We start from the raw sequence: 12,694 nt of genomic DNA, 5'->3' as shown, positions 1-12,694 counted from the left end.
GGGAATACTTAACCACACAGTGAAACTGCACACACATGCACTCACAGTGTCCAGGCATCAGAATGTCTAAACACAACAATACCCCAATATTTGGCAATTTAGCACAATTAAAAAGATAGCTTTACACTTTAGTCACGCTTTACACCAGAGACTGTTTCCAGAATAACACTGCCAAATCACTGGTGACACTCTCATTTGCAGTGCATATATTAGCATATAAATAGTAAAGTCTCATTTTCAAAACCTTATTTTCTTAAACCTTTTGTATTTATTTTTTCCACAGAATTGTTTTAGACCCATACAAACATATTTATTGTGTTGTCAGGGTCAGTAAGCTCTTGTGATATACAGTCACATAAGCCTTTTAATACAGTGTCCTTTTGAGGCAATTTTCAACCTTGAAAATAAATGAAGATTGTTTAAAACAGATTAAATTAATCAAAATACAAAGTACAACAGCAACCAAGTAATAAACCAGTGCAAGAACTGGCAATCAACCAAACCACAACAAATCATCCCAGATTACCAAACCCGGCCCCTAAAAGATGGCCAGGTTGCAGGTGGATCCTTTTCACATTAAAGTGAAGGCAGCTCCAACAACTGGGAAAAGCTGGCAACACTTTACTGAGGTGAGAGTGCCTGTGCATCATGCTCATTTAGTGTTGGAAGGTTCTGTGGACAGAGCGGACCCCTGCTTTCTTTCTTATGCAATGTTGCAAGTCACGCAATGTTATAGTGTATTCAAACAACAGACATTTTGGCACAGAAAAGTGACCCATTCTCATTTATCATTTGATAAATGACAATTATCCATGGGTTGTCTGACAATGAGCCAAACCCACTGAGACAGAAATGAGCTGAACAGGAGCCAAGAAAGAACATTTGATTTGTGAGACTTATCGGTTGGCTGTGGCAGCACCGGGCAGAGGGAAAGCCACAATGACTGGGAGGTGGAGCTCAGGGCTGGGTCCCCACATAGAAAAGACTGCAATTTTCAAAAATGTGGGATCTACCATGGAAAACCCTGATTTCAATCAATACTCACACTTACTTTCTTTTTAGAATGGCTTTGTCGTACCTTATGGTTTTCTGCTTTACGTTGGACAGATATCTGTGTGTCAGTAACGTTATACGAATGTGCAATACATTTTATAGAACACTCAAAATAACAAACGTCATAATAACCTGCTACAGCTTAGCCTGCATGAAGCTCTGCCCTAGGACTTTATATCTAATAATGACTTGGAAGGAGATAACAACATGATGTCAAATCTTTTCTGGAGTTGGCCATTATTCCCACATACATACTCTGCTTCTCTAGTCGTTTTTAGTCAATCCCCTTAGCTTTTGATAGCCTGTGGATCTCCTCTGTTCAATCAACTTGGGATGTCACCATGATATAAGAGTATGAAGCTGCACAATTTCCCCACTTAAATGATTCCCAAGCCGGTCATTACTATGCAGATAGCAGTTCTACTGCAACACAATAGGTCATTGTCTCTACAAACTGGCTGGATATGCTGGCTGCTGTCATACAGTATGGACATATGTGCAAAGAATCAAGCTAAGCAGAGGTCATTGGCTATGTTGCAAAGCTTGTTGGAGGATGCCAGGTTAAATATGGAGAACGGCGAGCAAGGAGGGTTGTCACAGAGCCTGAGTCTTCCTGCCAGCAAGATTCCAATGAGCTCCTCTTGCAACGTGGCGTACAAGTAGCACACAATCGAAGGAGCAGCTTCATCTGGTTCAGGAAATAAAACATCTGGATCATGAATCCTGAAAAGTACTTTGTTTAGATGCTACAAAAATGTCCACCTTTGTCCGTTGTTTTGAATGACAACATTCAACATCCTGTGCAGCAAATGAGAAAACGCATGCTTGTATCTATCATGTGTAATTGTGTTAAAAAGAGCTGGAGATTGTCAATAAACCTCAATGTAATCATGAGCACAGTGCCCTGGTAGGCATAAGTGTCAGCAGAGACTATAGCATGAAGGAAAAATGCCAGTATGTGTCATTGTGTTGTACATGCCTGCTAATCCCAGTACTTTCTTCTCTCCATGTACCTACGTACGTTTCACTTTGTAAATATGTATTTGTAAACTGATACATCTGTAAATTCATAAGCGTAACAATGAAAGTAGCCAGGTTTTAGGCATTCCACAGCAAATAAGACATATTAATTGACTTACAATCAAGAAGGTTTCCATTTTATATCTGAATGTGTACTAGAACAGTTCAATGCCAGGTATCATGATCAGCAGTGTCACACAGCAATGTAAACAGTTAAGTTCTTTGGCTCCAAACGTTTGCCTGCATACATTGTGAACTACACTGTGTGAAGCTGTACAAAGCAAATGTCAGGGACATCCATTAACCTTAAGACTATTTCTCTCTCTTTTTGCTGTCAGACACAAATGATTAAAAATATACAATGTGGTTGATAAATAAGGGATGGTAACATTTCACCAGTAGGCCTTTCAACCTAAGTTGGTCTTTCAGCTTTTACCCATTCATTTTTATACATTACATGATAAGATGACGTGATAAATAATACCTCTCACATGAGATAGTGCAAACATCTGCAACATTCTAAAGTGACACGGAAATTACTTGGTTAAACGATCTTTCAAGAATCATGAGAGCGTATTGTAGGATTTATATTACCAAGGAGAAACAACTGCTGACAACGAAATTTTGTTAAGGATATGCAAGGGCGCACAGGAGTCAAATTGCTCAGGTGTTCGATGACCAGAATTTTTGATGGCATGTTGACGCATTTATAAAAGCCATACGACTGCCCTCTGCTGGTGAAAGTGACATTACTGAATTATAGTGCACAGTAAGGCACAGTCTGCTGTTTGGGTTCTCAGTGGTATCAAATGATCCTATTCAGGAACCCTGTGCGACTGTCTGTAAATGTCGTACAGACATCTGTAATTAGCCATGAAGGAAATTTGCTCAGTCGACGCTCACGACATTATGGGCCGAAGAACGGAAGAGGTTATCTTCCTCGTTAACGATACATGCTGTAGTTTCCCGTTAAACAGATGATTAACAACTCAACTTCCCACAATGCATCACTCTACACAATCGTAATCGTTGGGAAGGCTTACTGGCCAGATTTTCTGTATAAAATAAAAACTAAGAAAATACATTATGCTATAATATGTTTCCCTATATATTATATTTCCAAATGTACATCAATATTCCACCAAAACGTTGCTTCTACTAAAATTCCCATGAACCCCCTAGCGTATTTCTCCGGAAGAAATTGTCTGTTTCCCCCTCTTAACTTCCTCTTTCCGTCAACCGGGTTTAGGTATGGGATTGTCGACATTATTTCTCGATTTAAATCTTATGTCAATCTCTATTTAAAATGCCCCATCTGTTGAAATTAAGCGCTTATTCAGACAGAATAGCACTTCAGTAATGTGTCTGTGCTTTTTTGAAGTATCATAGTGGTGAATTTTTACAATTAAAACTTTGGTATATTTGCTGTGTTCGTGTGGACCAGTGTGCAGCTAACACGACTCTGCCGATGCATTTCACAGATTCAGTTCTGTTGTATTCAGCTAAATGTGTCTTTTATTCGCCTTAATTATGACATTGGGTAGCTAGATCTCTAACTGCTGTGCTTGGGAATACGCGTAGTGGTGTAGGAGCCTACTTTTCGTGAAAATGTGCTATGTAGCCAATGTTGACCCTAGGCTAGCTGTCTAGTGGATGTACCTAACCTAGAAATATTAGCCTACTAGCCGGGGCACACGTTTAAACATGTACCGAGACCCGATCAAGAAGAACGAAGAAGGTTTCTTTTTTCTTTTAAGCAGTAGTTAAAGTTAAATAGCAAATAATCTTGAATTTACACCTCTGCGTATTGGTATACGTTTGCTTTGGCAGCATTCAGGTTAGCTACATGCTACGTAAGTGAATTATTTGACAACCGGTTAACGGTGGCACCATATATGAAAGGTGTAAGTGATCTGAATAACTAGTAATGCCTATTGTGGGCCACTGCACAGTTTATAAGCATACATTAAACGTTACAGCTAGCTACGAGATCATGCAATTTGAAGCAGGTCAGTGTTTCTGCATGCACGTGGGTTTTGGCACTTAAGTTTTCCTTTTTTACTGTCATTGTAGTTCACAATGGGACGTGTGATCAGGGGACAGAGAAAAGGTGCGGGCTCCGTCTTCAAAGCCCATGTCAAGCACAGGAAAGGTGCTGCTAAACTCCGGCACATCGACTTCGCTGAACGCCATGGCTACATTAAGGGAATCGTGAAGGTAAGCGGATCAGAATCAAAGCTTCCAGAAGAAGAGCGTGTGATAGAGTACGATTTGACCATCTCCTCTGCCCTCAGGATATCATCCACGACCCCGGCCGTGGAGCCCCCCTGGCTAAGGTGGTCTTCCGTGACCCGTACAGGTTTAAGAAGAGGACGGAGCTGTTCATTGCCGCTGAGGGTATCCACACTGGCCAGTTCATCTACTGCGGCAAGAAGGGTAAGAATACCCGGAGTAACCTCAGAAACTGTCCATATATCCACATGTTGCCATGGGTCTGTTAACAAGGTGTTAGGACAGTTACTTGAGTAGTCCTCAGGCCTCCTGCATGGGAGTCCTCTGTAGTAGTAGTCCTGTGTATGGATGTTTGAAGGCAGTTGTCGTGAATGTGGTCGGTGGACGAGGTGACCCTCTTTGCCTCGGTCAGCGTTCAGTCCGAACTGACCGGCCTGCTCCTCTCTCCCCCCTCTGCAGCTCAGCTGAACATCGGCAACGTGCTGCCCGTGGGCACCATGCCCGAGGGTACCATCATCTGCTGCCTGGAGGAGAAGCCCGGCGACCGCGGCAAGCTGGCCCGCGCGTCCGGCAACTACGCCACCGTCATCTCCCACAACCCCGAAACCAAGAAGTCCAGAGTCAAGCTGCCCTCTGGCTCCAAGAAGGTCATCTCCTCTGCCAACAGAGCCGTTGTCGGTAAGAACGAACTCCGCCAGCCGAGCTCTAACAGGTTCAGTCCACTTGCTCAACATGGGATTTGGTTTGGACTGTGAATTGGATCTTTGTGTCGGCTGCATTTGGTTGTCTTCATTTTCAATAGGAGTTAGAAGTCTTGACTGGATTTGTAGTGATGCCTGTTTGGTCATCTGAATCACATATAACTTGGACCGTGTTTTTATGTGTTTGTGAAAGGATGGTCAATGGTCAAAACCGCGTGACCTTAATGCATCATGAGCTGTCCTGATTGCATATGATTTGTAAAGTGATGATTATGTATATAAAACATAGATAATGAACTAATGCCCCAAAAGTGTTGCTTTGCAAGCTGCTGTGGAGAAGAGCGTATTCCAGTTGACTAAATGATTTTGGCATATTAACAAGGGTCGTAAAAGCATTCTGGGAGGCTGTGTTGTATTAATGGAAACTAATATTCATTATTAATCTTCTAAACAGAAGTCAGAAAAATGAAGATGACGTCAGTGGCATGTTTACAACGTCAGTTTTGGTGTTCAAGCCATCTTTTACATCATAGTCTTTTGAACACTGATTTGAAACAAGCCGGTCCAGAAAACAGGCCTAATTTTGTATTTTCGAGTGCATCGGGTTAAATTCCTGTCTGGATTAACTTTCTTGCGTAGTTGCCGTTTTAGAATTTCAGACATAAGCATTCCTTATTGAGAGCCTTGGTGTTGATCGTGCGCATGTCGTTTTTCAGGTGTCGTCGCTGGTGGTGGTCGTATCGACAAGCCCATCCTGAAGGCAGGCCGTGCCTACCACAAGTACAAGGCCAAGAGGAACTGCTGGCCTCGTGTCCGTGGTGTGGCCATGAACGTGAGTGTTGACCTCGGCTTTACTCGCTGTGTTCAATCACCCTCCTGGATAGAGCAGCACTCTCTTCCAGAGGCCCATACTGCAGGCTGAAAGGAACCTTTGCTATGTATTTGGTTAAACAGAAGCTTGTCAAATTAGTTTGGCCTGTGCATACAGTGATACGTGTGTAGTGTTGTTCAGTGATGGGGAGGGCAGTGTGGTGCAGTGGGGCTGACCTTTGACCTTCCTTTCCTTCCAGCCTGTTGAACATCCCTTCGGTGGTGGTAACCATCAGCACATCGGCAAGCCCTCTACCATCAGGAGGGACGCGCCCGCCGGGCGTAAGGTCGGTCTCATCGCTGCCCGTCGTACCGGCAGACTGCGTGGAACCAAGACCGTCCAGGAGAAGGAGAACTAATGTGCTTATCTTCTTAATAAAATATGTTCTAAAAACCAAGCTTGCTGAAGCTGGGTCATTCTTGTGTCCGCCCTCTCTGTAGGTCTGCCAGTGACAAATTATATGAAATGTTGAGTAATTCTTTTACTGCCTTATTACTGTGTGAAATTTCGTACCAAATTGGAATGAGATTGTCCCTGGTATTTCCAGATCATGTTTGAATAGATTTGAATAGATATTTACTGTATGCACTTTCATACGTCACTTTGGATAAAAGCATCTGATAAATAAATGTAACTGTAAAATTTGGAAGCAGGGATAATAACGCCATTATCATTTGAATCTGCATCTTGTAGAATTTGCCGATTCATTTTGAAAAAGTTTTAGGACACTGATCTCGTTATTTTCATTTGAGTGAGGAAAGTGGGTGGGGTATAACTTGACTTGCCAGCGTTGACTTTTAGATTTCTTAATTTAGTTTGAATGCAAGCTGGGCAATATTCTGTCTACTTTGAAGCACATTCCCATCCCTTAAAGCGATTATTTGTGTAAAAAAGAAAAGCTGCAATTCACTTTTGCAGGTAGCTACAGAGGGACATGTTGAAAGGCTGAAACATTAAATGCTTGATCTATTTGTTTTGGCCACATTTCAGCTACATACACATGAATAGGAACTAAATTGATCAACAGCTCATCTAAACTGTGGAGTTGCCCTTTGGGATGGCCTCTCCAATAACTGCCTGCTGTCTCCCAAATTAACCAGACCTCTGTAGCCTGATCGGTGTTCCTACTTGCTCACATGCTACCGCTTACTCATTTCACAAGATTCCAAGGTGGTGGTTGTGCACTATGTCCTTACCTACTGCTGGCTTTATTTTTCCTCTCTTGGGGCTTGTGGCAAAGACCCCTCATGAATATCCTTGGGTCTTCAGTGGGGAGCAGCCCACCTCCACCAGAACAGTCCCGGTTCTGGTGGAGGTGGGCCTACAGATACACCTACAGATACCTGCTAACAATGCTCCCAGCAATGCCCTCATACACATCTGTCCAGGAACAGGTGGGTGGGACTGTTGCTGTTGTCTTCATCCACTTTCTGTATCCGCAACAACTGCACCATTCTGCCACTAGAGGGAGCTAATAGCATGACTAATCGACTGCATTTCAATAGGAAGGAAAAAATGCAGTTTTCCGTGTATGGCAGCCTATCTACATACGTTAGTACTGCAAAAGATATCTTCATTGCAGCACTGGCAAGTGTTCTTAAATAAGCGTGTACTGGATATACAGGAATATCAGAATTTTCATAATACTCAGACAACAGCTGTTCTAGAGCATGGGTTCGTAAAATATCGGTGTAATTTGTCTCCACACATTTGGTTTGTAAATTTTAAATTCATTTGGCTATTTTTCACATTGAATTCCACAATTTAGCACCGCATTCACGGACTCTCAGAGATGGAACAGTTCTGGAGAATGGTAATTCTGAACGTGATCTTTAAGGCTGTAAAGCCGCACTGCTAGGCCCTTCCTGAGCCCAGCTGCAGAGAGCTGAAGCGAGGCAGTGTGTAATGAATTCATCTGATTGAGCACGCTGCTGGCAGCGGGCGTGAGGATGCGCGCTGAATGCCTGAGTGCTGTCCCAGAGTCAGATGATGGAGCTTGCACACGGCGGGGCTTCTCTAATCTGCCACTATTAGAGTTTCACAGCAGGCTCCAGATCAGCTCTTCAGAAACCTCCCGCCGGTCTGGCACCAAGGTCAGGCCGCTTTAGCCTGAGGAGGGCGGCACTTTGGCTAACCGCATCAGGGCGCTGATCCTGGACCTGCGAGCCTTGGCAGGCTGCCCCTCTAAAGAGGCGTTTCCCACTCAGCCTACTAACACACTTCTATCATTCTGCACATAGCTAGCGATTCTCACTCAGCAGTGAGGCGATTTCTCTGAACCCACAAGTAGAGCAGCTGGGGCGGCAGTGTAGCACTGTGGTAGGGAGCATAAGTTGTAATTGAAAGGTTGCTGGTTTGATTCCCTGCTAGGGCACAGCTGTTGTTTCAGAATTGCTTCAGTAAATATAAATGGATATCATTCAATAATATAAATGGATAACGTAAAAAAAAATTGTAACCCAAGTTGTTCTGGGTAAGAGCTTCTGCTAAATGCCAATAACGTGACGTAACAACAGCCAAACAAAGTTAACACTAGATAGGAACGGGAATCATTGAACATGTTATGACAGCATATTTTTGGTTGCAAGTGGCCATGCTTGGGGGCACCTTCATTTTCATTTACATTTATTTTTATTTTGAATTATTTGAAAACCACTTGGTAAAGATTTTTGTTCAAGACATATTCATATTGCAAACGATCTTATATACTCAATTTTGCTGGAACCTTTATTAAGGAGTCTAAATTTTCAGAGGTTAAGCTGGAACCTGTTGCTGCAATTTCCTACTTCAGAGGAAACCCAAATTGTATCCGAGTATACTTCCATTATATATGTAAATATATTAATACACTGGCCCATTCTAAGACCTAAAATTACTACTACTGGAAATGAAGATATACACCAAACAAATTCAAAAGGACAATCTTTAATCACCTCTTACAATGCATTCTTCAAAATGTTGGTGGAGTCAACAACAAAGGTAGGGAGCTTGCGGGTTAATACAAAAAACAATGAGTCTCAAACCTTTAAAAACAAAAGGTTTTAAAAATCACTTAGTCAGTGCTGATGAACAGAGACTAGTATGTCGAAAACGTTTCTTGCTACAAGGACACGAGCGTGTCGTGACCCACGGAGAGCTGTTCCGTCGGCTCGGGGGGCGAGACCGCGGACGGGGGGGGTGGGGGTGACCACACAGTCTCGTACATCCGCTCGCTCCCTGGGGTGGGGGGGATCCTTCCAGGCACACACGGGGGGGCTTTTCCACACTGCCAGCGGTGAGGGGGGGGTGGGCGAGGGGCAGGGCAGACACCGGGGGCTGGAGAGGGTGGAAGAGCGCCACACAGCAAGGAGCAATCCAAAGGCGGCCTCTGTTTATTCCTCTTTAAAGTGTGATTTTTACAGTGTGCTGGGTTTTTTCGTACAGTGCTCAAAGGCAGATCAAGGGGTTTTTAATATCCATGCATGTTTCTCAAAAAAAAAACTTCAGAATAATTAAAACAAACTTAAGTCAGAAGGCAATAATCCAATCTGAGAACACTTACAAAATCAATCAACCAAAACAAAAAAAAAAAATCAAATAGTAAGACCTTACAGGTTAAAAAAAAAAAAAAAAAAACTTTTTTGTCCCCTGAAAAAACAGAATGTGAAAACAAAATGGCCTGTGGTGCATTTTGCGTGAGGGGGGGGGGGGCAGTCTCTGTACACAGCCCCCCAGGTTCTCCAGCTGCTGCGCTTTTCCCAGCATGCTTAGCTCCATGCAGCATGCTCCTCCACGAGCCCACACAGCACAATGGAAAAATGACACCTACATAGGCCAAGTTTTTTTTTTTGGTTTTTGGCAGACTCTTCAGGCCAACCCTTCCACACGCAAATCCACGCGCTCCGAAAAGGTGTCCTCCGCTCCTCCCGCCTTCCGCAGATCAGACGCTCCCCGCCTTCGATGATCCGTCACGTGGTTTTGTTACGTGCACAGTGTATTTACAATGTACCATAAATAAAATATGAGACCGTTAACAGTGTCAAGATTCCATTTGTCTTTATTCTTGCTAATGGGCGCAACGCTTTTTTATTATTATTTTTTTTTTTATATTTCTGTGCACAAAAAAAACTTCACAGAGTGAAAATTCACATGGCGACCGTAGCTCCAGAATTCAACGTCACACCATGGCCAAAACAAAAGTCGGCAGAACAGGGCGCAGAACTCGGTACAGTCAATATCCTCTTTAAAAATAACACAAGGACAAAAATGTTCCTCTTAAATCAAATTCTATTCTTCGTGAAATTCAGCAAAATAATTTCTATAAAATAAAACAGCAAAATATTTAAATATACTATGGGGTGGGCTGATTCTTTCCTTTTGCAGGGGGGAGGGTATTTGGTATTTAACAAAATCCAAAAAAATACACATTCAAGTTACCAATTAAATACAGTATTTACTGATGATTTCCTTTAAATCCTAAAGAATGATGCTGTACTTAGCGAGACCTAGAACAGTTGCAACGTGACTATCAAGCAGTTATTTTTATGATACAACCCTGCTTTTTTTTATCCCCCACAGGTGAAGAGTTCTAAGACAATGCCTGTGTTCAAGTAGAACTGTGCATGTGTGGAATCGAGGCGAGGCCCTTCACTTCACTGCACCACTGTCTGTGGTGCAGTGACTGGAAAGTGTCCAGAAATTTATCTAAGAGATGGATCTATCCCAAAGAAACAAAAAAAAAAAAAAAAAAAAACAAATTAAGCACACGAACTACAGTCTGTTATGCTTCAGGAATCCTGGCATAGCAAAATGTTGCATATATATATTTTTTTCCTTTTTAAAATTCCTATTATTGAAAATGTGTTTTATCGTCCCACCACAACTTGACTTTCAGACGTTAAATCTGAAGAATGTATGTGCAATTTAAAAAGCCACTTATGCTTACGTTGGTTTTCGGAAGGTCGCCGTCGATGTGCGAGAGGAAACGGATAGGGAGAGCCCCCAAAAAACAGGCTGTCGATTCGGGACTACAGTTGCTGCAGTGTTATGATCAAAGACTTCCCCTCGGGCTACGCTAATGTGGTGTGAAGCCATGCTAAATGTTACAGCGTTATTTAACTAGAGCTTTTTTCGAAAAATGACTGAATTAATACCAGAATGAAAGGCAATGAATGATCTAGAGCAACGTTTACATCACTGCTTTCCACATCAACCAAGTGTCAAAGGTTAACCCAACCATTTCAAATACCCCCATACCCAAAACCCAGCTCCAGGTGGTTGATCTGGCATGATCTAGTTGGCTGACATGGATTAATGCCTGTTCTCCTTAGACTGAGCTGACCCAAACTGCCGAAAGGCAGACCACACCTCACTGTTGAGCACAGGCCATAAAAGCAAAAAGGGTTTTTTTGTCTTTGTAGATATATATATATATATAATTTTTTTTTTTCCATAGATCCGCAAGTTTCCAACAGCAACACAGAGTCTTGCTGTGTGAACTGAACAGTCAGACATAAACATACTATGTACACCTTTGCCATTTACACATGAGCGTCAGGCCTGGTTTTATTAACGACACTATACACTTTCCACTGCAGGCGGGTTATATCTCGGACAGCTATACTCTGCAGGGCAGACAGCGAGTAGACTCTCCGCTCCAGGTTCAATACAAAGAGTTAAAGTGTCGACACGATGGGACCTGGAGAGGTGGCGAACTGTAAGGCCTGGTCTTGCGCTTGGGTCGCGAGTCTTCGGTGGAGAGAACGGGTGAGGAAGGGGACGTGCGCGGGGCGGAGGGGGGCGGGGGCCCATCCCGGCGCTACTCTTTCGTCTGGGTCGGGGCCACCTCCTCGCCGCCCTCCCAGTTCTCTTGTGCTCGCGGGCCCGGGCGCTGGGGGTTGTTCATGTGCTGTGCTGCTGGGCCCGTGTAGGGCTGGCCGTGGGGGTGATTATTCTGCTGGAATCACAGAGAGGCAGAGAGCGCCATCAGGTTAAAAGCATGCTGCATTACATCACATTACATGCATTTAGCCAACGCTCTTATCCAGAGCGACTTCCGGCACAACAGAACGTAAGAGTATCCATTCAAGCTGAATGAGCAACAGTGTCAGACCAGGCTAACAGCACTCCCACACCAGCGAGCGTGAGCATAACACTAGTCAAGTCCTACTGCAAGTTAACTTCAGCAACTTGACTAGACAGTCTAGAAACAAAGTATACACGCTACCATATATCTGTCACTAGATCACAGAATGCAAAACACAACGTAATCCTACACGTAAAATGTCACAGTTCTTTAATTTTAAGGTGTTAATTTTTGAAGGTCGTTTATATATAATAAACACTTCACGTACCCCCTTCCCCCCCCCCCCCCCACAGTTTCATTGTGCCGTACAAGGGTAGCATTAGGCCTGCTTAAAAAACATGAAACAACCTTTGCTTACACTTTATACATATTTTGAGATAATCAACAGCACTGTTACAAGCATTTCCACTTGTTAAAATGCATTCCACTGCATGCTGGTGTCAAGTCTGGCCCTCGTTAGTCAGGAGGAGCCAACAAGAGAGTCCAAGAAGAAGCACATTGGGATTCTGACGTGGAGAAGAAAAAAAAAAAAAAAAAACAATCGCTTGTATTGTGGCGGCTGCGTTCCCCTGCAGACAAAAGCCGCTTTCACACCAAAAAATGCTGAAATTTCCAACTGACTTCCAATCACGCTAGTGACCAGTGCCGCAAAATGCTGATGTGTCCTCTGGGCTGTGCTGGATGAAAGATCCCACATGGTACTTCTGTGGATTACTGAAATGTGTGAAGCACTGTGGGAGGGGAACGTATCAA

At 43.3% G+C, this 12,694-nt stretch overlaps 2 protein-coding genes across 10 annotated transcripts in view; one reads left to right on the top strand and one right to left on the bottom strand.

Annotated features, from left to right (window-relative positions):
* Positions 1-4,120: 4,120 nt before the first annotated feature.
* On the top strand, positions 4,121-6,274 carry LOC118788906 (60S ribosomal protein L8). The gene is made up of 5 exons (XM_036545103.1): positions 4,121-4,290; positions 4,368-4,509; positions 4,765-4,983; positions 5,723-5,838; positions 6,077-6,274. The coding sequence occupies exons 1-5, from the start codon at positions 4,153-4,155 to the stop codon at positions 6,233-6,235; spliced, it is 774 nt and encodes a 257-aa protein (XP_036400996.1). The 5' UTR covers positions 4,121-4,152; the 3' UTR covers positions 6,236-6,274.
* A 3,236-nt stretch (positions 6,275-9,510) lies between these two features.
* Positions 9,511-12,694, bottom strand: part of LOC118789597 (probable ubiquitin carboxyl-terminal hydrolase FAF-X) — a 49,515-nt gene continuing 46,331 nt past the window's right edge. For 6 of the 9 annotated variants that reach the window (XM_036546081.1, XM_036546087.1, XM_036546083.1 and 3 more), the window contains one exon: positions 9,511-11,812. In XM_036546081.1, the coding sequence (XP_036401974.1) occupies positions 11,675-11,812 (138 nt within the window). In that variant the 3' untranslated portion in view covers positions 9,511-11,674. The remainder of the gene's footprint in view (positions 11,813-12,694) is intronic. The other 3 variants (XM_036546084.1, XM_036546088.1, XM_036546090.1) reach the window with 1 other exon arrangement.

The sequence above is a fragment of the Megalops cyprinoides genome, chromosome 14 (assembly GCF_013368585.1).
Source record: "Megalops cyprinoides isolate fMegCyp1 chromosome 14, fMegCyp1.pri, whole genome shotgun sequence".
In the NCBI taxonomy this organism is placed as follows: domain Eukaryota; kingdom Metazoa; phylum Chordata; class Actinopteri; order Elopiformes; family Megalopidae; genus Megalops; species Megalops cyprinoides.
This window is presented reverse-complemented; position numbering and strand designations above follow the sequence as displayed.

What these genes read in the sequence shown, in the direction of transcription:
- LOC118788906 (XM_036545103.1), top strand. Translation starts at nt 4,153, where the DNA reads ATGGGACGTGTGATCAGGGGACAGAGAAAAGGTGCGGGCTCCGTCTTC. An exon ending in ACATTAAGGGAATCGTGAAG is followed by an intron (nt 4,291 to 4,367) that starts GTAAGCGGATCA and finishes CTCTGCCCTCAG; the next exon opens with GATATCATCCACGACCCCGG. An exon ending in TCCGTGGTGTGGCCATGAAC is followed by an intron (nt 5,839 to 6,076) that starts GTGAGTGTTGAC and finishes CTTTCCTTCCAG; the next exon opens with CCTGTTGAACATCCCTTCGG.